Raw genomic sequence first — 26,959 nt, 5'->3', positions numbered from 1 at the left:
CTGCCGGAGTGTTTATCTGGGGTTTCAGCCAAAGCATCTATCTCCGAAGGAGAGGTACTACTGCCAAGATTATTCTTCGTTGGGTGAGCCAATTTTGGCACCCAGATTGTATTTAGAAACTGCATAATAATAAAACTCTTAGATAGCTGCACTAGTTTTCCCGCATTGTGTTTTTCTGGAGACATTGGTCCAAAAGCAATGGTGTCACTTGTGTGCTTGTTTTGTTTCCTTCAGTTGATGATTTGTAATGTGTTAAGCACGTACTTGTAGTTATTTCCAATGTTTACATGGTAAATATCTTGTTAATTAACAGAACAAGTAGGTAGGAATAAATCAGAAAGTACATGAAGGGTTTCTAACGGGTTAGACTTAAAAATTCCAACAACTTTTACATAAGGATTGCAAGTTGCAAAGCAATAGATTAATACAAGGGCTCCTTCATGCTAAAGAAGCAAACATCAAAGATTTCATAGTGTTAGGAGATTCATAATTGGTTATCCATCACCTTATTCATGGGCCTTTACATAAGGATAGCAAGTTGTGAACCATTATTTATCGAAATATGAATCTGAAACTACCCTTCTATATAAACATCAAAGATTGAATAGTGTTGGGAGAATCACAATTGGTTATCCATCACCTTATTCATGAACCTTTACATAAGGATCACAAGTTGTGAACCATTATTCATCGAATCAGGAATCTGAAATGACCCTTCTATACTCTTAGTTTCTTTCATGTGTTGAGAATGAATAATTTCACTACACATGATCTTGCCAATAAAGGTGTGAACTTTGATGCATAAGTCCTAATGAGAAATCGTATTCCTTCCCTCACAATTATTCCTTAATAGTGAGTCTGATATGTATTGTAAATTTTGTGTGTATCTACAGGCCTTTTGGAGAATCTACACCTCCAAAGACCGTGTGTCCTTTAGGATAGTGAAATTGCTAATAGATATTGAGAATAATGATCTTCATGAGGTTAAAGGCATAGTTGAACTCTACAAACTTCAATTAGGTGCAGATTATTATTATTATTATTATTGTTATTATTATTAGTTTTGGTTCAGTACGAAAAAAGTTTGATTGTATTATGCTAGATAATCATATAAAGTCCAAATACATCTGAATAGTTTGATATGAGAGATAACCCCAAACCTATACAAAATTGTAGAGGAAACAAAAATAATGTTGATATGTCTGAAAGCCAATATTCCACCAGAGCTAGTGAAGAAAAAGAAGTATATGACTTGCCAACAAGCTATAAACTAGAAGGGAAGACAATGCTTGAACAGATAGATAGTCTAGATGAGTCAAAGTCCCATTAAGGGGCATCCTCTACCAGCTAAGAGAAGATATACAAAATATGCAAAAAGGTGCAAGATAAACAGTAACCTCAAAACATACCTAGGAATTTTGAAATGAAAAATGTAAGATTTATGTGTCGGGAAGAGAAAAATCTTAAATCAAATAAGTTTCAGCTTCTATTTTTATATCCATGTTCCATTTGCCCATTTGTGATAGGAGTCCTCTCTTTGATAAGACATCAGCTTGGGTATTTTGTGCTCTGTTGAGATGATGAATAGAATAATCATTCCTCCTCCCCCAGAGTGTGTCAATTTTGTTCATCCAACCAGATAGATGTTGTTTTTTAATATGATTCTTTGTTGTGACATGATTTATAATGATTTTGGAGTCGCTGAAGCCTGTAGGGACTGTATGCTTAGGAATATGCTGAAAAAAAGAAGTCTTGATAGCGTCATTGCCTCTGCTTTGTTATTAGTTCATTTTCCCCCATTCCAGTAGATTTCAAACTGCTGATCATCATCCATGACAATGAGGACCCCACAAGCACATATACCATTTTGTGTCGCCCCATCAAAATAAGCTATTGGGAAAACCATGTGATCTGTCGTTTGCTCTTTTGATTTTTCCTTATTGTTTCGAGAAGACTTGTCAGGAATAGAGTTATAAAGAGAGATAATGTTCTCAAAAACTACCCCAAAACCTTCCTTTCTATTTTGAAACAAAATATTATTCCTCCATTTCCATATAGACCAGAGAACTAGTTGAGGAATTGGTCTCCAGGATTCTTTCTGGCTACTCCACAATTAAGTGCTTCTTTTAGTGAAGATTGTAAAACAAAATTAAAACCAAAATAAGAAGCAAGGTTTCTCCAAAGCTGCTGGGAGATAGAACATTGTAGAAACATGTGGTAGTTATTTTCTTCCGTTGTTTTGCAAATTAAACATATTCCAGATCCTCATGTCGTAGATTTTGATTTAATATAATATTCAGTTTAAAAAATAATTATTTTTATAATTAATAATAATTCTTTTAGTTAGTTTTAAAGCGTCTTCTTTAAATTTTAGCAACATGAGATGAGCAACATGAGATGAGCGTTGTGATGCTTATTATGAATTAATACCCACTAGTATTTATAAGTCATTTAATTTATATGATTGTGCTACTATGTAGAATACAAGCATATTAATTTAGTTTCATGCATGTAATCTCATATATGTTGGAGGTATAGAAGGGTTATACTAAAGTCAAAATAGGATTTTTGGCTGCCTAGTGCTTGGATTAAGAAAATTAATATGAATACCTTAGAATTTTTTTACATTTAATGTGTAGATTAGTTGGTCTGTATCGTTTTAAATCTTAAATTAGATTAATGGTGGTTTTAATTCTTAAATTAGATTAATGGTTTAAATTTTATAAGGAGGGGTTGAGGGTGAGAGTTACCTTTGAGGATAAAAATTGTGAATGGTCTTTAAGCACAACTTTTTGGAAAGGTTTCTATTTTCTAATATAATTTAATCTTGTATTGAAATCTTTGATCGGTAAACTCTTCACAATCCAAGTGCCTCATAGGTTTTTGAGAGTGTTGAATCCATATATATAGTCAAATATCAATTTAAACAACACAAATCAAGATTCGGCCACAAAACTTTTTGTAAGATTCCGGCCAAAAATCTGTCAGAAACTCCAAAAATCACACTTAAAACTACTCATAAAAATTGTCCCAAAAAAATATCAAACTCCATAACTATCTCATAATCTTAATTACAACATATCATTCATGATAAAATATTGCTGGTGTAATTGTGAGTAGTTCACACATTTTAATGACAACATCTCTTCGGTAAATGTTGATCCAACTTAATTTAAAAAAATAAAAATAAAAATTAATAATAATAATATTGCCTTTCACGGGAGTGTAATTATGAAGCTCAGTCTTGAAGTGAGAAAGAAAATTAAAACATAAACAAGCAGGAATATTTTAGCATAGTGTTTTCTTGTTTTCAAACTCTTATACAGTGATAAAGAGTCCCGAAGAAGTTGCCAACCATCACCCAGACGCATATACTCACCTAACCAAACCTATTTATTATTTATTTGCAATTTCACCATTTCACCATCCAAGAAACAGCTGCTTTGCTCCAGTTGCAACTAAAAGAAAAGATTCTTAGAGCTGCTGCCGGCATAAAAGCATAACCAGGAACATTGTGAGGTTTTAACCACAAGGCCTGAGATTGACCATACAGATTCTGTTCTCCAATACTTACTTTCTAATATAAGCTTCAGCTGCTGCTGCATTCCATGATAATGTATCAGATCTTTTGCCCAACTCCGCATAACAATATGTGCACGTTGGGTTTTGACGAATAAAGAACAAAACTAACCAAAAAATTTATTGCATTTCCGAATTCAGTGTACACAACTCTGTAAAGTTTCTGAGCTTTCTAACTTTGTTCATACTGGCATCATTGTTCATTAGCTGTTCCCGCCAAAACCTTATATTGGAGAAGTCCGAAGGATTGGCATGTAGTTTAGGGTCACCAATAGGTTGCCATTGGAGGTGCGACCCGGAATCTTAAACTTCTCTCTGGATCTTCACACTGCGAATCCTGCCCAACTGTTAGATGACACTAAATCTACTGTCATCCGAATGATCTGTGGTATGGCTATAGATAATTGTAGACTGAACACTGAATTGACAGAGATGAAAGACTCAAATATATTTTTAGCACATTGGTTGCTGGATTGTGACTGATTTATACCTAGACATATTAGACATATTCAGAGTAAGAAGGTCACAAGACCAGAAGAGGAGTCAGGCTTCAAACCTAAGTGTAGCCCTCTCTCAGACTTGGCCACAGGGAGAGAAGGTGAGACGAGTTCATAGCATGCTTCCATTTAAAAGCTTCTTTATATGCATAACTTGAACCCATTGTTAATAAAAGAGAAGGTACAGAATTAGCAAAGTATGGATTCTCGGCTTGCAAATGCCTCTCACATGGTAATGCATAGACATTGAAACATTTTGTATGGGTTCGCTATCCTCAGATTCAGCGTATGTACTGCCCTGTAGACATCAAAAAGAAAGCAGGATTGGCGTTCCTTCGAAGAACAAAACAATGTCTATACATACACAGAATCTTATTTGCAGTGTGAAGGTCTTGTGGGGGTAGTACATCTAGAGAGAATTTTAAAATCTTGGTTTATACCACAAGCCATCTTGCTTACTCTGCCTCTAATGGCAGCCAAATAGAGGCCTTACACAACATGCCTATAGTTCAGATGTTTCTGATAGCAGATTTTGATGTCCAACAGCCCCTGAGCAAAGAAGGCAATCTGCCTCTTGCCAACAAAAATAGTCGAGAATTTGCGAGAACAGTGAAACTAGTTTCACGAAGATTCCAGTAGCACATTAAGGAGCAGAGATAGCGAAAGATCCCTAGAAGGGGCTTTTGGAATCTACTGGTAGGGACAAAACGTTGGGCACTGTCATAAAAGGCAAAAAGTTAATATGATAAAGTTAAAAACCTGATACAGTTGAAATTTTGAAGAGTGAATGGTTGTCAGATTTACTAAGTATAACAAAGTTGGAAAGGTCACACACGCTTTACAGACACCCAAACTGAATTTGGATGGTTCCAGATTATTGGTTAGTTTTGTATTGGATAAGCAAAAATATGGTTGTGTCCGACCAACCAGAATATGAGTAGAACAGTAGGAGCTCCAGTCCATCTGATTACCGGAGTGTAAAACAATTATATGCACATCGGACCCAGTGGTAAGGAATTTTTGTAAGGTATGTACAGATGGGGAAAAATTATGGGCTTGTGATTCAGTAACAAAAATTCGAGGAAAAAAACGTCAATACTGATGCCCTCTGAAATCTGAAATATAATAGAGAAAGTGCTACCACATTCAAGCCCATAAAACGGAAAAGTATAATACTCCTAGGATAAATTGCTAGCAAACTGATAAAGCTAGATTTAACTCTGAGTTAGTACACAGATTGAAGGAGAGATTTAAGATTTGTGAGCTAATTTGAGTGGCTAATGGATTGAAGCAGAGATTTAATATTTCTGAGCTAATTTGAGCGGCTAAATGTTTTGAGCTTCATCAGGTCTTAGGGTGGATTTCAGGTTGGATGTCTCTGTTGAGTGCACTTATTGTGCTTATCATATTATAAGCATTGTAATCGACTTTGACATGTTTAAATTAAGTATCATCCACAAAATATTGAGAAGTGTCCCCAGTTTTCCTAACAAAATTTTTATAACAATTTCTGAATAATTTCATCACAAAGCTGCAAGATCTTCGTAGCAGGGATAGATTTTGCCTAGTAATATCACTGTCCAAGAAACCATCATCTCCCTGTTGAATTGGAATTGGATCTTCTTGGAAAATTGATGCCCTTGGATTCAGTTAGATTAAAGAGTCACATGCTCGCAGTTGAATTTGAGGAGTTTGGAATCTTTGAAAAACGATACCTTTGGGTTCAGTAAAATTAAACTGTCATATATCACAGTTACTTGAGGAGAAATGATGTATTTAATGTATGTGGTCCACAAAATGTTTTGCAGGATTGCCACTCAATTGAAGAGCCGTCGTTGCTTTATTTTGCCTTGCTTTATTCTTCTTTACAGTCCTATTGTCCCTTTTGGGCAATGTCAAAGCTCCTCCATTTCGGTCTTACTAGCATCCCCAATTAAGTAATGTTTGATTTTTATTTTTAATTGTTCCTTCTATTTTAACAGGAAAGTTGATTTATTTTGCCACACAACTTTCATTCCTTTCCGGCAATGTCAGAAATCCTCCAGTTCAATCTTACAATTACCCTCATAATGGATTCATCTTACTAATATCGCCAATTAAGTTGTGTTTGAATGGAAAAGTTTTGTGAAAAAAAAAAAAATATTAAGCCTTTTTAACATTTCACAGATGGTATTTGATCCAATTGAGATTTTCAAGTTTGAGACACAAGAAAGGGACTTAGGGGGCTTGAACCCAAATCTTAAAAAACATGTTCAAAGCACTTAACCATTGAAACAAATCCATCAAACTTCTCTTTGTGGCTTTTTTACAGTAAACAATCAATTTTTCTATTTTATATGACATGATCTACATTTCAATTATGAAGATTGTGATGCTCTAAACTTCATTATGTGCTGCACAGGAGTCTTGTCCATTATTACATAAATTCACTTGGATAACAGGAACATTAACTCTAACTCTGGTGCATGTGAAAAGGATAAGGTTAATAAATTTGCAGATTGTGTCATTTTCAACTTCATTATGTGCTACATAGGAGTCTTGTCATTATTACATAAATTCATTTGGGATACCATGAACAATAACTCTAGTGTATATGAAGAAAATTAGGTTCATAAATTTGCACTTTAGTAAAACGATTGATGTAAATATATTTGGTTCATTTCAATAAGGAAGTTGTTCCATTTGGATTTGATATGTGCCTTTGCAAGGTTAAAATTTAAATTATATATCTAAAATTCTGGTGTTTGATATGCATGTTATTTACCTTCACCGAGCTACCAAACAGGTGGTTTAAATTGATCCATGTTAGTTTCCTTTATAGTTCTGAATTGCCTTCAATAATGATCATAAGCATGAACTCAGGTTACTGAAATGGATAGACTTTGGCATCTTCATATATTAATAAAAATATGTTACACTGAACTAACACCATTGTTATTGTATATGCTTCTTTGTAAGTTTCTATCGTGAAGGGAGAGAAGATGCCATGCCACAAAAATATTGAGGATAATAATGCATTGATAGATGATGACAGAAGATGCCATGCTACAAAATAATTATGCGTCGGTGGATTTCTTTTATTACGGTAGCATCTCAGTTGAATCCTCAAATGTGATTGCGACTCTAGACATTGTTTATGTTAAAATGGGAAAAGCGCTATAATATTTTTATTATTTATTTTAACATAAATAAATAAATAATGTAAATTATTATACTTAAAGAAAAATATAGTTTTGCATAACATTTCAATATTCTAATTTTTAAATTTGATTTATAATAAACCTATGGTCACTTGATGACCTCCCTAAATACAAACCAGACATCCTCTACCTCTAATGCTTTTGAATCTCATCATTTTGGGAGATTAATATCCTGCTTGGATGATTGTGTTGGTCCATTCATGTTAAGAGTGACAAGCTTGGGATGCATAGATTTGCTACAAAATGAGTTGAGATCCAAGAGCAAAATAAATGTGGTACACTGGTATAGTTTATGTCTCCCATTTAAGTTAGGTATGGGATGAAACACTAGTGATGGCTCTACAAAACCCCGTCGCACTCCTGTTGTCAACTAGGGCTCGCTCTGAGCAGGTTTCGGCTAAACATTTATGTACTCTTCGTTTTGGTGAATGTTGCTATTCCGCTGACAGTCACCGGCTCTTGGCTCCATTGATTTTTGTCTTGACGCCGCTGCACAGTGGTTTTTGGCATATCAGCGGGCAGCGCATTTTGCGAAACACCCATCACTTTTTGTTGGTTGAGATGGAGGATGACTTGGTTGATTACTCTAAGGATGACTCGGTGCCTCTATGGATGGTTTTGCCACCTCAGTTGTCATCAGCTACCTCCCCCATCTCCTTGCAGATCCCATCTTCTCTGGCGGGTGACCCTAGGGGTTTCTCGGTGCCTTTCTTCTCTCATCCTTGCCCACCGGCTCAGAATTTTGTGCCGTCGGTCAATCCAACCCCCTCCTCCCTGTCTTTTTCGGGCTCTCCTGGCGCATCTCTCCTCCCAGACTCCTCTTTTTCCCCTCCCTCGTCGGCATCTCAGCAGTTCCTTGCCTCCAATCTTAACCCCCCCAGTACCTCCTACTAGCCGGATCTATCGGGTACCTTCTCACCTAAGGTTCCTCATCAACCTAACCCTCTGATCCAGGGCCCTCCCTTCCATTACTCTGTGGCTCCACCTAGCCCCTTTTCCTCTCTTGTGGCCTCCTTTCCCATTACATCTGGCTACTTTGAGGGCTCCTCCCTCCCGCCTCCTGACATTGGTGTTGGTATTAGGGTTTCTGCTACACAGGGTTCAGTCTCAGACATCTCGATCTCTCCTCCTGCAGGCAAATCCCCCCGGTTGGCAAAAAAGTACAAGGGCATCAAGGCCGGAAACAAAAAACTCTCGCTCATACTTGGTGACGGGCTGCAGATGGGGGACGTTATAGAAACTGCTGATAGGGTACTGGTCAAACGTGTGTGTGGACGCTCTTACAACACGGCTCGCCTTCAGCAATGGGTACTAGAAATTTGGGGACAAGTCCTCGAGGAACTACCGTCTGTAGTCACACTTTCCCAGGGATGGTTTGCACTTAGATTTCAGCGTCCTGAATATATCCCCTGGGTATTGTCTAAATACTGGCATATTGAGCTCGCCCCGGTGTTGCTCAAGCAGTGGAGTCCCCTTTTTGACCCGGATCGCGAACATCTAGGGGCCGGCCCTATTCAAGTTTGTCTGCCTAGACTCCCACTCCATTTTTGGTCAAAAGACATCTTCAAACGCATTGGCAACACTCTGGGCACCTACTTGGATTATGATAAATCCTATGTGATCACTGGCAACATGGCCATGACGCGCATCCTTGTTCACCTGGACACTCGGGAAGGCTTGGAGGAGAATCTTAACATTCAGTGGCGGAATACCAGTCGCCTTCAGATCCTTGACTATGAGGGGGTTCCATATAGATGTCGTTGATGCCACAAGATTGGCCACCTATACAAGGATTTCCCTTTGCTGGCTACCGATTCTACCATTGTACCGCAATATTATAGCGACACCACGGACATTCCTTCTGGTACTCAGAACAAGAGGATTGATTCGCAAGATGGTCGCCCCCCTTCTACAAAGGATGTGTCACATTGTTCGGGCTCAGCTCTTGTTCGTCCACCCTCTCCTCGCATTACTAGATCTCGAGCAGTGGCAACGGCGGCAACCATCTCATCGGGTAATCCTCCCCTCCCCCTCATGTTAATCCCTTTATTATTGATGCTCTACATATTGCATCTTCTGCACTTTGCACCTTTTCACCTGCATATATTCACACTCCTCTCACTTGTCCCTTTGTTTCCTCCCCTCCCTTCTTTTCGAACACCCTCCCTACCATCCCTGATATCTTGTTGGTTGCTCCTCTCTTTGAGTCTTCCTTGGATTCCCAACCAAGTCACTCCTATAATCTCCGCTCGACGGTTAAATTTTCCTCCGACGACTATTATGGTCTTGGCATCGCTCCCCCTCCCCCCACAAACAGTGCAAACCGACCAGGGGTCGCCACTCTCGAATCTCCAAAGCTATCATCCAAGTTGGTTTGGATGTAGCCGAAGGGCATCAACTTCCTATTGATAGGGTCCTTAGAGCATTGACATCCCCTACCTTTGGTCCTCCATGAAGTGGTTATCCTTTAATTGTCGTGGGTTGGCTAGTCCTGCCAAAAAACTAGCCTTCTAGAGACTACTGGAACTTGAGAAGGTGGACATTATTTTTCTACAAGAAACCCTTGCCCTCATTGATCATATTATTCCTACCCTTGAAGCACTTGTTACTGGATGGCACTTTCATGCCCTCGATGTTCGGGGCCGTTCTGGAGGCATTGCATTTGGCTATAACCCTAGGTCTGTCAAACTGCTTAATGTTTGGGGGGGTGATGGCTTTATTAAGGGTGATATTTTCTCATTTGATTTCGGTAGAGATTTGAGATTGATTAATGTATATGGTCCTTGTACTAATTGGGCTACCTATTGGGAATCACTCCTTGATTCATCCTTCTTGCAAGTTGATAACATCATTTTAGGGGGGGACCTCAATTTCTCTATTGGCCATGCCGAATCATGGGGTCAGAATGCATAGGTTGATCCTTTCTCTGACTCCATCTACACCCTCCTGAATGACCACCATTTCATCGATATTCCTATGGCTCGTCCTCAACCTACCTGGTGCAACAGAAGAACTGGGGGATGCTATGCTTGCCCATAGACTGGATTGTTTTCTCATCAAAGAAGCATTACTTGTCCATTTTTCCCTGTATCGTCAATGGGTGGGATCCGAGGGATTATCCGATCATTCTCCCATATATCTTGAATTTGCAACTGCTGATCGAAAGCCTAAAGCCCCCTTCAAGTTTAACTCTACTTGGCTCAAGGATGCAGTCTACACCAACATGGTCTCGGATTACTGGAAATCCCATCCCCCTCTTCCTGGCCAATCCCATACTGAATGTTTTGCAAAGAAGCTCCTCTGCCTCAAGCACAAAACTATTGAATGGGCAAAGGAGAAAAGAACTAGGGATGAGCAGCATCTTAATGATATTGAACTCGAACTTACAAACCTGACTGGAGTAAATGGGAGGGGTTTTGAATCTGCTGAGTCTAAAGAGCGCCTTATTCATCTTGAAGCAGAGAGAACCAGAATACTGAAGGACAGAGAGGAGACTTGGAGACTAAGGAGTCATGCCATTTGGCTACAATCTGGGGATGACAATACTAAATTTTACCATCAATTTGCTAATGGGCGTCGTGCTATCAATACGATTTGGCACCTGGAGGATGAGACTGGTCAACAAGTTCATTCATTTAATCATCTTGCTACCCTCAGCTCCTCTCATTTCAGTAGACTTTTCAAAGCGCCCCAAGAAGCTACACTTGCTGAAATTCTTAAAGTGGCAAGTTTTTTCCTAGGTTTGTTGATCAAGAAACAGCTAAGGACCTCACCAAACTTGTCACTATGGGAGAACTGGAAGGCACCCTCAAATGGTTCAAGAAAGATAAGAGTCCTGGCCCGGATGGTTGGCCGATTGAATTCTATCTAGCATTTTTTGAAGTATTGGGAAACGACCTGCTACAGGTTATTGAAGAATGTTGAACTTCTAGATGCATGTATGATGCCTTCAACTCTACTTTCATTGCCTTGATTCCCAAATCCGACTCCCCTTTTCCCTTCAATGATTTCAAGCCCATCTCCCTCTGCAACTGCATATACAAGATCATCGCCAAAGTCATTGCCAACCGCCTTAAGCCTATATTATCCAAACATATCTCTCTGGAACAATTTGCTTTCCTCAATCATCATCAAATTCATGAAGCAATTGGTATTGCCCAAGAGGTTCTTCATTCCATTAAGATCAAGAGGCTCAAGGGTATGATACTTAAGATTGACCTTGCAAAGGCATTTGATCGTACAAGTTGGCTTTACCTGAGAATGCTCTTGACACATTTGGGGTTCCCCATTGGTTTCATACAATGGATCATGTGTTGCATATCTTTTGTTTCTTATAGTGTTCTTATTAATGGTTCTGCATCACCCTTCTTCCATGTCGAGCGAGGACTTAGACAAGGATGTCCTCTCTCCCCACTTCTTTTCTTGTTGATCATGGAAGGTCTAAGTCGCCTTATATCTGAGGAGAAAAGGTTGGGTAGATTACAGGGTATCAAAATTACCAATGGATGCATACTTACTCATTTACTTTTTGTTGATGATGTACTAATCTTCCTAAATGGTTCTATTGGTGATACTACAACCCTTTCATTGATTTTCAGAACTTTCTTCTTGGTAACTGGTATGGAATGTAATAGTCAAAAATCGACTGTGACTGCGGTTGGTTGTTCACCTCATGAAGTTCACTATGTCAGCCAACGATTTCCTTTTACTGTTCTCCCTTTTGAAGAAGGGCTCAAATACCTTGGATTTCGGCTCAAGCCTATACAATATAAGATCGCAGATTGGAGCTGGCTAGTGGCCAAAATTGAAAGGCGACTGAATATTTGGCACCATAGATGGTTGTCCCGGGTTGGTCGACTCATTCTCATCAAATCGGTTCTTGAAGCCACTTTGGTGTACTGGATGTCTTTGGCTTGGATTCCAAGGGGCATCTTGAACAGGATACAACAGTTATGCTGCAAATTCCTTTGGAAGGGGCAACATGAAGGAAGTTATATGCTTGGGTCAGATGGGAACACATTGCCCTTCCTAAGAAATGGGGTGGTTGGGGCATGAAAAATCTCGCTGCATTTGCCAAAGCATTAGCTGCCAAAATGGGATGGCACATCATGACGACCAAGAATCTATGGACTGAGGTGGTCATACATCCCATCATGACAACCAAGAATCTATGGACTGAGGTGGTCATACAGAAATACATAAGTCCCCTACACCCTTTGGACTGGATCAAGCTACCCTCTTGGAACAAGGGTCATATCTCAACCATTTGGAGAGTTGTTCTAAACTCTCTCTCATATATTTGGGATGGGCTTACTTGGAGGATTGGATCTGGATCCCTGGTTCGATTGGGAATGGATCCTTGGTCTGGCTGTGGGAATGCTTATCATCTCCCACCTGAGCTCTTACATCTCCTCTCGACATCTAGTCACACTCGTCTTGCACACATTGTTGATCCAGACAATACCTCCATATTTCGACAAGCCTGGAAATCTGCTGAACAATTGAATATCCCACACAACTGGCATAATGAGTGGAAATCCTACATAAATGCTCTCTCTGAATCACATGTCAGGATTACTGAGGGTGAAGATGTACTTATTTGGGCACATTCTCAGCATGGACAATACTCTCCTAAGGATGGATATCCCCTTATCTTTGCAGCACAAAAGCCCCAGATCACAGATTGGTGGTGGACATCTCTTTGGAAGCTGAAGGCTCCTCCCAGAGCCAAACTATTCATGTGGTGTATCCTTCGCAACATTGCTCCTACAGGGGATAATCTTCATAAGTGAACCTTTCATGGCCCCACCTGGTGTATCCTCTGCAAGCTAGCATCTAAATCCATAGATCACCTCTTTTTGCAATGTCCATGCACCATTTCCATTTGGCACAATGTTCTTACATCCCTCCAACTCCCCTCGCACTGGCAAGGTAACAATCTCTTGGAAGCTTGGCAATTGTGGTGGTCTGCTGCACAACCCATCAAGGCTAGGAATATCCCTCTGTTGATCTGTTGGTGCATTTGGTTACTAAGAAACATATATATTTTCTCCAATCATACCCCGCATTGGCCTCATGCGACTGCACATATCATTTCTATATACAACAGCATACCTGATGACAATCGCCCCCAAAATGCTCATATCATTACCACATAATATATTGACAAGAACATCCCTTGGGCTTACTTTGATGGTTCAGCACAACAACAAAGTTGTGGGGGGGGGCCAGGGGTGGCGGGGGTGTCCTATTGCATTTATCAGACATTCACTATTACAAAATACAGATGGGTCTGGGAGAGGGTACAAATAACTTTGCAGAGCTCATCACACTCAAACACTTACTTTATTTTGCACTTGAGAAGGGCTGTACTCGCATCCAAATTTTTGGAGATTCTAAACTCATCATACACTGGTTTAATCATCAAACTGCATGTCACGTGCACACACTCCGGCATATATTGGATGAGATTATCTTCTCATTTTTTACTATATTTCTTGTCATCACATATACCCCTCCAGCATATATTGGATGAGATTTATCTTCTCATTTTTTACTATATCTCTTGTCATCACATATACCACTCCGGCATATATTGGATGAGACTTATCTTTTCATTTTTGACTATATCTTTTGTCATCACATATACAGGGAGCACAACCAGATTTCCAACAGATTATCCAAGGAGGCCGCGCTCCAGCCACAGATGCATTGGTTGATTCAGGAGCAGACTGACCAGGATTTCTACCAATATTTCCACCAACCATATGAGGACCAGCCACTTGATGGGGCCAACAGGCCCTGATTTTATGATATTTTCTGATATATCTGTGTATATATTTATATTAGCTCTTTCATGTATATATTTTTGACAGACTTTCTATCAGTTTTGTTTAGATTCCCAATCTGGGAAATTTTTGATGAGTTACTATATGAGAGTGGCACAGCCACCTATACAGCAATGTAATTTTCAACATCTTAATGAAAATTGCGATTTTTCCTTCGGAAAAAAAAATGTGGTACACTGCATATTTCTGAATCTCCTCACTATGGGAGATTAATAGCCTGCTCTGCCTCGTTGAATGAGAATGTGCTGGTCTGCTCTTGAATGAGAATGTACTGGTCTGCTCATATTAAGAGTGGTGTGCTTAGGATGCATTAGATATGCTGCAAAAAGAATCAAGGATCCAGGGTCAAAATGCATGTGGTTAAGAATAAATTGGGAATCGATAGACTCATCCTTTGTTCACGAATTGCATGTGGTTAAGAATAAATTGGGAATCGATAGACTCATTCACAAATTGCATGTGGTACAACGTGCAGGGGTGATACCTATTAACCTGGTTGTTCAATTTTAAGACACAAATTCATACACATTCTCTTCACAAGAGAGAAGACATTACGCATTTCAGTCAATTGCAAATATTGTGCTTGATTTTCAAAAGCAGCTAGGGTTAATCAAAATAAATAGAATCCCATGACCACCAATGAGAGAGGAGAAATTTTATAGTTTTAGAACAAACAATCAATTCAGATGCCCTGCAAAATGTTACTTAAAAACTGACCCCTTCAGATCTTAATAATACTGAAAAACAGAGGTCCCAACAAAGATAAGATAAAAATCTGATGTCAGAACTCCCAAAACCAGCAATGATCAATATCTAGCTTATAGTGAGAGAAGGCTATTCTCATTCTCATGGATGCTGTGCAACACTAGGGAATTCTTCAATAATGACAGTTTTATTATTTTTAAAAATCTTGAAAAACTAGCAAGCAAAATATTTATTCCAAAACCCCAAAATTTTGCCTCAAATTAAACCCTTGTTAAAAGCCCCACCTGATAATATCCAGAATGTGAACGTGAAGTCATGTAGACAGAACTCAAAACAAGGCAAAGGCATTTAATTTTGTCAGCTAGAGTATTTAAAATGGCATCATTTATCAGGAAAACACAATACAAAATGCCGAACAACACAAATCAGAAACTAAGTTTCAACAAAATCCTAATAGCCATATCGAACAAGCCATTAATACTCAAATACAACTGCAGTAGGAAAAACCACACATACCCAACTAATAAATCAATTATTCATTTGCAGTGTTAATATTCCAAGCTGAAAAGATAACAGATTTGACAATATTGAACGCCAAAAGAGAAATGACTCTTAGAATCTCAAATATTAGCTTTCTGATAAAACCCCTTTGCTTGTGGAAAAAACAATAAAAAATCAACCACAAGCTAGAACTGGGGATAGTTCTACACATGTTCAGTTTTATATCAATCTATGAAACCTGCCAAGATGAAAAGATTACATGTCACCCAACTTGGGTGCCAAGCACAGAATCTCTGTTATGAGATTATACAAGCACAACGAATTCCAAATATTCAGCATTTGCTAATTATTTGGCTTCTGGCTGCAAATGAGAGGCTGTTAATAGAGCTGTCATGTATGGAAACCTTTTTAGTGTCATGTATGGAAGCCTTTGTTTTGCATCCACTTATAGACGATGCATTGCAGGTTGACACCATGCCCGCAATAAGGTGACAAGCCACCAATTATTACCCTTCCAACTATGTGACATCCCAAATCTTTTTCTGAATCTCCCAATAGCAGACACACTATGGATTGGACACAATATGTGCCTTTGTAGAGACAATGGCAGGCAACTGAGCAACCTGTTTAGTTGTACCTGCTTCATCTGCTGCCCTGCTCTCCGGATTCTTTGCAAAAACATCCAGCATTTTCATCCGCTTTATCTCTTTAACTGCGTAGCAAAACAGACGGATAAGTCTTCTGGGATAAAAATAAAAGATTTACTCTACATTCTGTTTAATGCCGAACCACAATATCTAAAAGACTAAAATACTAGATGATGCATACACTTAAATGGAGAGAGCTACAGAATATTTCTAAGCCAAGTTTTCTAGGAACTGAGGCCTCAGTTTACTAGTTCAAGCTCATCTTTCCTCAATATATTATGAATACAACATGGATTTATATGTGAAATTGAATCAAACATTAACAGCTATCTAGATACAACAATGTAAATGTACCTTCTTCCAACGAAAGCAAAATGGCTCTGTTTTCTAGCTCCACTGCATGTTCACTTCGAGCAGCAGCAGATAAAGATCGAAGAGCTGGCATTACAAAGACAACAGAATAAAATGTCAACCCATCTTGTTTGCAAAGAGACCAAAATTGAATGCAGTAAAATATATCATCAACAATCAAGGCGGTAAAATATTTGTCGGCTTACTTTTGAGATACCCCTGATCTGGCTCATCACATCGCTTTAGAAAAGCTTGCAATTCTATAAAGCGTTTCTGATAAGGTAAAATAGTTTCAGTTTTTCCTTCATTTACAAGAAGAGAAGAATCTGGTGCGGGAGACAGTTTTAGATACTTGCCCCACCCTGAGTCGAATGAAGGTGTTTTTTGAGAAGAGTCTCTCTTAGCTACATGAGAATCTCTATGACTGCCTTCCTGCATGATATTCTGAAGAAGTTTAGGACCACCTGATGAAAAGGTACTCACAGCTGCTGGCATAGGAGCATGTGTTGGAAAATTGAGAAGTGTTAACCCCAAAACCTGAGATTGATCATCCAGATTCTGTCCTTCAATATTTCCTATCTTTGGTTGTTTTATCAAAGCCTCAGTTGTTGCTGCATCCAATGCCAAAGTATCAGAAGTCTTTCCTGGCTCTGAATCACTATATCCTTGTATGTTGGACCTTGAGGAATAACTAACTAATGTATCTATCACGTCATTTGAATTCAACTTTAGACTCAATGATACTGCGAAGTTTCCAAGTTTTTCAACTCGGTTCATGTTTTGTAAACCTGCAAAGCCATTCACTACCTTCAAATTTTCAGTTTTATCATTCGGTGGCTTACTCAGCTTAAATTGTTTCTTCTTATGATAGTGCCCATCATTTTCTGCACCATCTCTAGCTTCCAGAAAGCCCTTGCCCATATCTTCTGGTGTGTGTGCTGTTGGTACTATCGGTTTCACTTGGGAAACCAATTTCCTTTTTCTCCCAGATTCTTGACAACTTTTGTTGCCAAGAGACAGATTGCCTTCATTTTTAATCAGCTGTTGCCCACCAAAACCTGGCATAGGAGGGGTCTGAAGGATAGGCATGAAGTTTACTGCCTCCAATCGGTTGCCTTTAAAGGTAGCATAAGAAAACTGGCTTGTGGTGCTAGCTGGAATCTTAAAACTCTCTCCATATGCACTACCCTGCAATGGATCTTGACACTGCAAAATCTGTCTAGTGTTGGATGACACTGTATTTACTGTCATAGGAACGATATGTGGTATGGCTCCAGATGCCTGTAGATTAAATGCTGAATTAACAGAGCTGAAGGCCTGAGGATTATTAGTTAACACGGCACTATGCTGGTACACATCTGGTTGCTGGATTGCATCCACTTTAGACAAAGACATCTTTGTCATACCCCCAGTAGCAAAGGCCCCAGGACCATCAGAGGAGTCAAGCTTCAAAAGTGACTGTGGCCCTCTCCCAGACTTACCAAGAAAGAAAGAGGGTGAGTTGAATTTAGTATTTTCTTCGCCCTCTTGCTCAAAACCTTCTTTGTATGCCGTACTTAGACCCACTGCTAGTGAAAGAGAGGGTAGAGAATTAGTAGAGTGTGGAGTCTCATCGCGTATATGCTTTGGCCTTGCAAGGTAACGCAGAGGTGTTGAAGGACCATCTTGTATAGGCTCACTACCCTTCGATTCAGCATTAGTGCTAGCCTGTGGATATCAGAAAGAAAACAGAATGAGCACTCCTTCAAACAGAGAATCATTAGAAGGTTTTAGTGAATAAAACAATGCCTATGTTTACATATACAGATCACTTGGTAATAACTATGTTTACATAGATTTGGAAAATTCAGTTTCACAGCACAAACCACTTTTCTTACTTTGCCTTGAATGGCAGCCATTGCAGGCCCTGAGTGTCATGTACCGATTATGTCAACCCTTATTACGTTTAACCCCCATTGCATCAACATTCAAGTTTCAACCCCATATATACCCCCCATGGATTCATAACACTAAACTGCATGCTTATAATCCCGATGCCTATGCTAGCAAGTTTTAGTGTGCAATAGTTACTCAGCAGACAACACAATCTATCTCTTGGCAACTAAAATAGTCCAGATCTTGGGAAAAAAAAAAGGAAATTAGTTTCATGCTAAGTTGCATGATACAGGGAAACGGGTAAGAGTTTCCGAAACGGGTATGGTTATGAAACATGACCACCCCCCCCCCCCCAAAAAAAATTTGGAAACTGGGAAATGTGATATATATATATTAGGACATTTAAGAAACATGTGCAATCGTAAAGCATACATGATACATTATAATTTATTACATTATGATTAAATTGTCCAATATCAATGCATAAACTATAAGTCTCTAAATTTAAATCACATTTACTCATAAATGATCACATAATGAAAATAGCAATATCCAAAATCAGCCTTTATTATATATCCAAATTTCAAAGTTAGTCTTTATTATATATATGGACAATGAGGGTGCAAGTACTATAAAGACTAAAGACTAATAGCTTTCAACCCTCTTGCCACAAGAAATTTCTAATTTCTTTTCTCGTGCTTGATTGGGAGTCTCTTTCTACATAGTCAAACGGCCTTGGTGTTCTTGATTAAATACAAGTTCCATACCTTAGTACCCCAGGTGTTCTTGATTATTGGGAGTCTCCCCTACATAGAGGGCTTGATGCTCCTGATTAAATACAAGTTCCATACCCTAGTACATGACAAAATCCAATGGAAATATTGCAATCCCCCAATCCTGAAATCCTGAAAAAATGATAAGTCTGCTGGATTTTGAATGAGATCTAAAATTCTACTTTCTCCATGTGAAATCCAATGAGGGCGAAACCACTCTCGAACATCCTGAGCCATTTCATGTTAATGTTAAAAATTTAAGTAAAAGAATGAAAATGAAAGAGATTCTCTTTTATCTTTCATTTTTATCCTTCTACTTTAAGAATTTAACATTGCCATGAACTGCATATCAACACTAGGGCCATAGGCTTGAACGTTAGGCTGACCCACTCAAAAAATTGTGTTTCCAATATTCAATAGCTCCCTCTATCACTCCTGAATTGGCAGGTAGCGAATAAAAAAATAAAAATAAATAAAATAAAATAAAAAATAAAAAGTCACTTTATCGCTGAAACGTGGCCATACGACCTGGAAACACGTTTCAGGCTGTACTGGGCCATGTTTCAGCCTCATGAAACATGCCAGTATGGCCTGAAACATGTTTCCAGGCTGTACCAAATGCGTTCAGCATTTGTATATCGTTTCTGGCTAGAAACACCCTCTAGGCTCTAACCCAGCGTTTCCTGCAACATAGGTTTCATGAAAGAATGATGAATCTAGTAGTACATTCAAAGGCAAGGACAATTGAAGAGCCGAACAAGGGCTTTTGGAAGCTATATATAGGGGACAAAAAGCTAGGCACCATCATAAAAGGTGACAAGTTAATCTGATAAAAATTAGCAGATGGCAAGGTCGTACATTTGAAGTCAGTGAATGATTCTGCAAATTTGCAAAGTGTGAACAAAGGTGGAAAGCTCAGACACTTTGTGGTGCATATGACACTAAATATGAATTTGAATGGTGCAATAAATTAATTGGTCGTTTTGAGAAAGTGTGGTTTTGCCAAACCAACAAACAACACTGGTAGAATAGTAGGAGCTCAACTCCATCTGATTACCAAGAGTAAAATAATTAACTGCAACCTTGGACCCACAGGTGAGGAATTTTTGTGAGCTAAATGCAGTTGGAACACCATAAATGAAGTTTGTTATCTAATAAATTTCGTTTTTTTTTAGCAAAAAGAGTGACAATCTTAAATCCACGTAAAAACTGAAAAGGACATTGCTTCATACAAACTTATAGACAAGGTGCTAGCAAACAGATTAAACAAGATTCCAAACAATTTGATCACAAGGGCAAATCTTGGATGGTAATATCGCTGCCCAAGAAACCATCCCCTCCCTTTAAATAGACAAAAAGAGAGGCATGCTAATTAAACTATACATGTCCAGAGCTTATGATAGGTTGAACAAGACCTTCCTGCAGAAAATGCTAGAACAAGTTGGGTTCATTTAAGATTGGAGAGAATGGGTTCTAGGCTGTGTTACTTTAGCATCTTATTTTTTCCTGGTAAATGGAGCACCAACAATAGTACCTCTCCTTCAAGAGGTCTTTGCCAAGGGGATCCCATTCCTCTTTACTCCTTTTCAGTGTAGCTGGATATCAATAGATTGATAAACAAGTTGAAAAAATTCAGGGATGAAAGGAGTTAAAATCTTAGGGACCGGAGATAGAGAATCCGACTTACAATTTGTTCATGGCACTCTTAGCAGGTTAAAACCAGCATAGATCCATCTTAAATACGGCTCTAACATGAGCCGAGAGGGATCCAATTTCTTCACGGGTCAATTTTTTTATGAACCAACATTATTTAAATGTTTTGTATAGTTATTTATTTATTTATTTATTTTTAGATTTTTCATCTGTCTTATTGGACATGCACAAAATTCCAATTCAATTTTGATGACGAACGGAGAACGTTACACATCATACTGGGCTGTAGAATAAGCCTCTCGGCTCAATCATTAAAGATGGAACAGCTGCTAGGAATTCATTAAAGAATTTAACAGGGAAAATTGATGAGGAAAAATCCAGGATATGCCCTTCAAATTCAAGCAAATATAAGTAGAATATTAAATTGTGAAAGAATCTTTTTCTGCAAAACATTTGGAGTGTCCTTTATTGATAGTTCACAAAACTTTTCAAATAGGAGGATATCGCTTCAAATATAGGATTTAGACTAGACAATACGACATTCAAAAACTTCCCCTATACAACTTATAAAGATCATCCAGCCAGCTATACCAGCCTACATCTTTTCAGCCTTGGTAACCCCAGAAATTGTTTTTGAAGAAACTACAGCAGATCCAAAGACAAAATTGCCAAATGCTACAAACCAAGACAGAAGATGATCTCTTGTGGTGTGTAAAACAATCTGCAAACCAAAATCTTCAGGAAGTCTGAGTCAAAAATAGAAATATTTCGATATAGCTCTCGACAAAATTAGTTGGAGATGTTACAATAGGAAAGAGGCATAATGGGTAAGAATTTGAAAGAATAATACGTCAATGCCCTTCAAATTGAAGAAAATATCAGTAGAATCCTAAACTGTAAAAGAGCCTCTCTCCCTGCAGAACAATTGGGATATTGCTTCAAAGATCAGATTTACACTGGACAATTCCACATTCAAAAGAGTAGGATCACTCTTATCAAGATGGTCCAGCAAGCTATTCTAACCTCCGTGTTTTCAGACTTGGGAACCCCAGAAATTGTTTTTGAAGGAACTAGAGCAAATCCAAAGACAGAATTGGTGAATGCTACAAACCAAGATAGAACGTGATCTCTTGTGGTGTGCAAAACAATCTGCAAACCAAAATCTTCAGGAGGTCTGACTTAGAAATGGAAATATTTCAATATAGCTCTCAGAGGACAAGATTATGTGGAGATGTTACAATAAGAAAGGGGCATAATGGGCTAGAATTTTAAAGAATAAATATGCAATGGACTTTAGTGAGAATGTATTCCTTCTCCGAAAGTATCTTCAATTTGCAATGCGTATCCAACAAGGTAGGAACCTAGGCTCTAGCTTAAACATATAGAATTGGAGAAGTGAACAATTAGCAAAATGTTCTTGTTTTGTGAGTCTTCAAGTGCACCAACTGAGCTTTTGGTCAAACGGGAAAACCTGGCAGAAACCAAATAAGCAATCGGATAGGAATAGCAGATTATATGGAGACATCAGAAGTTTCTTTAGCCATTGGAAGCCACAGAAAGGAAATGAAAGCCACCCTCATGGCTGGACAATCTAAACTATGAATCGAAAGAGAATTTGGAAACTTATCCAAAAGATAAGATTCCCCTTCTTGAAGGAAGAAGATATAGTGAGTTTTCAGTTCAACAAGCTTATTTTCTGCAAATCCAAGAAGATGAGGATATTAAGGTGCCTATCCACTGGATTGAACAAGCAGCAGAGAATTCTACCATTCATCAGGAGTGGAGGAGCTAAATAGTCAACGCCAAGAGACTTCTCCCGCAGCTTGAATGAAGGCAGACAACATGTATAATCGCTGCTCGAATGCCGAAAGAAGAGGCATTGACGAGGGCAAACAAGGACTGGAGTGGAGAAAGACATTTACCAAATAAAAGTTGGACACAATATCTGGAATCAAGGTTCTTGAACTATAAAATTGCAGATCTTATCCAACATAACCGAATACTAATCGATGAAAATATTCAAGAATGATGTTTCTTTGGTCATCACTGTACTACAAATTGCAGCACGGAAGGGGGGAAAGCCATGTACCTTCTAGCCAACAGCATAAACGACATTGGCATGATGGGGCAACCTGAAGGTAAAACAACAAGAAAGTACAAAAGGAAATGCAAAACAGAATTCATTCCGCTTTTAGAAGGTGGGCCGAATAAATACAAATCCAAAATCCTGAACATGTTACGGAATATCTTATTTTAATAATTTGGAACATATGAAATAAACGAAATCACGGGATCTTCACGGAAAGGGAAACTTCAGGTCTTTTATGCCGTAAAGAACATTACAACCAACTTGCTCGAAACAAGCAAAGCTCTGCAAACACTAGCAACAAGATTCAAGAAAATCCGAAAACTGATACTCGTTTATCAATAGACAGACACAAGCATCAAGATTCAAGAAAATCCAAAACAATTAATATATCCACTTACGGGAGAAGATTGAGGCCAGCGGGCATATCCACCAACACCTGGAGCTGTAGGGACTTCACTGGGTGTCTTGAAAGAAGAAAATGCTGCCAAGACAGAAAAGAAAAGGCTCAATAGCATAATTCCAATCAACGGCCAATAAGCTAAAGAATGAGACTTCTTCCTGTACCTGAACTTTAACAAATCCAACACTATAATATAATATATTCTGATCAGAATGGAGTTGAAAGTAAAAGAATTTCAAAAGAAAAGAAACCGCAAAAAGAAAAAATCTAAAAGTAATGGATATGTATTCGAGTTTACCGTCCGTTATTATTTTGTTTATCCGTTTCATAGCAAACCAACAAACTTAAGTAATAAAAAAAAACATGAAGAAATGTAGCAGGGGGAACAGCTCAGATTGGGCTAAAAGGAGACTTAAAGAGCAGATCAGCTCAGCCAAGCTTATCTTGAGCCCAAAATAATACAATACGCATAAAAAATAAATCAGTGTATATAAACCACAAACATGAATATACCCAGAACAGAAATGACAAACCCCACAAAAAAGCCCCTGGCACAAGCCCAATATTCCCCCACCTTTAGTATTATTGTTAGCAGCAGCTGAAGAAGGACTATCTGAGTCTGTTTTGCTATAGGTCGAACATGTTAAGGTAAAAACATCATGAACTTTTGCAAAGCAACTCCCTGTGGCATTTTTAGCCACCGGTTCCACTTCAGAAGCCATGTCCTGCTACACAATTTCCACCTGCAAATCCTGTAATAACAAAAAACTCTCCTTACGAGGCCTTGGCCTCTCCTGCGTTTAAGCGCAGGAAACCTTAAGCTCGCACGTCCTTAAACTCATGGATTCTTATTGAAACAAACAGCTATTAATAGCAATATCGTGTTCCAGCAAAAATACCCCTTGTGCGACCGAATCCATATGGGTCAACAATTGGGCAATCACTGAACTAGCAAACCCCTGCCATCAACACTCGTGAGACCGAATAAAATGCATCTTGAGCTCACATAAACTGTCAGCAAGAAAGTGGGGCAGGCAGCTTTAATTACAGAGATAAACGATTGATTGATTTCAGCTACAGCTGCTGCTAATTATTATCAATTCCAGGGAGCTGGGACTAATCAAAACCCGCCACGACTGGAAATTGCAAACACAACCTAATTGATTATCCAGCAATTAATGAAATGGGCTGATACCCAGTTCGCCTCAGGCGACAGAAGGGAGGAACCCAACTGAAAGCTTTTTGGACACATCTCGAGATCTACGCAGGCGAATGAGAAAAGAAAGCCGGATTTATTATGGTGTGTTAAAAACTAAAATTGGGGAATAAAATTCCGTTAAAAACAAATAAAAAGAACGTTTGAAATGCAGAGTCTTCGGAGTAGACTCGGCTTAAAAAATGGCGTTATGGACTTAAAAACCAACAGATTTTGAGTCCAACTTATTGCAGTTACTCCGCCTTAAAGATCATATGTGCCATACATGCACGTAACCATACATAATTTAATATTTAAATATTCCAAAAAAATTACCAAAAAGGGAGAGCACAACTATTAATTATTGGGGAGATGACTCGTCCCATCATCAATCATGATGGCGACGGATTCATGGCATGCGGTGACCGTTAGAGTTGAAATTTCCCGCGCGAAATCAAATAAAAATTCTTTCTTTCGTCAGTTTCCTGCCATTTTTTTATTATTATTCTTATTTTTTGTAATAATAGCCTGCCTTGTCCTTATTCACAGCCCTTTTCTTCATTAATTAATAATATATTTGATTTTTCAACTCCGAACCTATCCCTCTCACCAAAACTCAACCAACCCTACTGACAAATCTTGTTAGCGAAGCTTTATTTAAATTACAATGTAAATATTTTTTTGTTACTCATCGAGAGTCAAATATGGTGGGTTTTGATTATATAATTAATTGTGATTTTTCTAAATATTATCAATAAATTATATTTTCAAATTAAAATTGAAATTAAGCGCTTTTTAATTATATTTAATTGTAAGTGAATAGTTATGGATATTTTTGAAACTACCCCTCTAGTAATATGAATGCAAGTCCCATACCCATATTCCTATAGTGTAGAAGGATTACAAGCAATATGAATGCAACTCCCATCACCAACTCCAACCTCTAGTGTTTTGGTGTTTGGAATTGATTTGCAAGTTGTCCCACCCATATTATATAATTAATTGTAATTTTTCTAAATATTATCAATAAATTATATTTTCAAATTAAAATTGAAATTAAGCTTTTTTTAATTACATTTAATTGTAAGTGAATAGTTATGAATATTTTTTAAACTACCTCTGTAGTAATATGAATGCAAGTCCCATACCCATATTCCCATAGTGTAGAAGGATTACAAGCAATATGAATGCAACTCCCATCACCAACTCCACCCTCTCGTGTTTTGGTATTTGGAATTGATTTGCAAGTTGTCCCACCCATATTATATAATTAATTGTGATTTTTCTAAATATTATCAATAAATTATATTTTCAAATTAAAATTGAAATTAAGCTTTTTTTGGTTACACCTAATTGTAAGTGAATAGTTATGGATATTTTTGAAACTATTCTACAATAGTTTGGGATATTTTCAATATTAGTTTATGTTGTACCAACCTTTTTAAGGCGTTTGGAAACACATAGAAAGATGTTCTAGATGAAATGGGAACAGTTTCAAGAAAGCGGGGATTTTTTTAGGAGTTAACTTGGTTTTAAGTTTAATCATTAAACAATGTTTGTACATTACTTTATTTTAAAAGTTGATTTTTTATCCAAAAAAAACTTAAGTTTTGAGTTTAGACTTCTGTGATTCATATTAATCATAACAAATTCTTTGGGAAACAATCACATAGGAGCAATTTCTATCCAATGTGATTCATCTTCAGGACAAGATGATGAATCAGATCCAGGCATTGAAATAAATAGATGAAAAGAGCAACTAACTAGTCATTAGAAAAAACAACTAGTTTGACTAAGTTATTTATTTTTTTAATTTTATTTTTGATTATTTATTTCTATTTTTTATTTTAATTTGTTTAATTTTAATTAAAAAAGAGTTTAATTATTATTAATATTGTTATTATTTTTTTAAGTTAAAATGCTATAATAAAATAAATAAATAAAATGTATAAAAACAATAATAATTATAAAAATAAAATAATGAATTTAGCCCTTTATTAATATTAATTAAAATAATGAATTTAGCCCTTTATTAATATTAATTATTATGGACAAAAATCACCTTCCATAAATATATTTGGCCCCTCAGCACTATCGAATGGGCCAGGCTACCCACATGGAACAAAAATGGCATCTCTTCAATCTGGAAAGCCCTCCTTCACTCTTTTCCGCTCATCAGGAACAACATTGTATGGCGTATAAGGAATGGAGGCAGAGCTCGAATAGGATTAGACCCCTGGAGTGGTTGCGGGGGGAGACATCTGCTCCCACAAGAGCTGGTTGAATACCTCACTTCACAAGGTATCAGGGTGTTGGCTCAGATAGCGGATCAAGAGCGATCCGATATATTCCACCAGGCTTGGAAGACTGCCAACCAGCTAAATCTCCCGCAAAGATGGCATATAACCTGGCGAGAATACTGTGCAGCACTTACAGAATCACACATCAGAATAGTGGAGGAACCAGATGAACTCATCTGGCAACAGGCTGAAAGTGGGATATATACACCAAAGGAGGGTTATAAACAGATTATCATGCAGAGAAAACCGGAGATACTAGATAGATGGTGGCAGCATATCTGGAAGTTATCAGCCTCGCCCAGATCAAAACTCTTCACATGGTGCGTCCTTCGGAACAAATTACCCA

General features: G+C 38.0%; 2 protein-coding genes across 2 annotated transcripts; one reads left to right on the top strand and one right to left on the bottom strand.

The window, feature by feature from the left end:
- The first annotated feature begins 8,497 nt into the window (after positions 1–8,497).
- Positions 8,498–9,040, top strand: LOC149161981 (uncharacterized). Its single transcript, XM_089435062.1, has one exon. The coding sequence runs from the start codon at positions 8,498–8,500 to the stop codon at positions 9,038–9,040; it is 543 nt and encodes a 180-aa protein (XP_089291188.1).
- A 6,376-nt stretch (positions 9,041–15,416) lies between these two features.
- Positions 15,417–24,573, bottom strand: LOC149161980 (uncharacterized). The gene is made up of 5 exons (XM_089437106.1): positions 23,693–24,573; positions 23,117–23,199; positions 16,535–18,035; positions 16,332–16,415; positions 15,417–16,042 (listed from the first exon to the last, which is right to left on the bottom strand). The coding sequence occupies exons 1-5, from the start codon at positions 23,838–23,840 to the stop codon at positions 15,897–15,899; spliced, it is 1,962 nt and encodes a 653-aa protein (XP_089293232.1). The 5' UTR covers positions 23,841–24,573; the 3' UTR covers positions 15,417–15,896.
- Between the last annotated feature and the right edge of the window lie 2,386 nt (positions 24,574–26,959).

The sequence above is a fragment of the Pinus tabuliformis genome, chromosome 5_2 (genome assembly GCF_031772625.1).
Source record: "Pinus tabuliformis cultivar Carrire ecotype Pingquan chromosome 5_2, CPIR1, whole genome shotgun sequence".
In the NCBI taxonomy this organism is placed as follows: domain Eukaryota; kingdom Viridiplantae; phylum Streptophyta; class Pinopsida; order Pinales; family Pinaceae; genus Pinus; species Pinus tabuliformis.
Note: the sequence above shows the minus strand (reverse complement) of the source record. Positions and strands in the feature narration are given on the sequence as shown.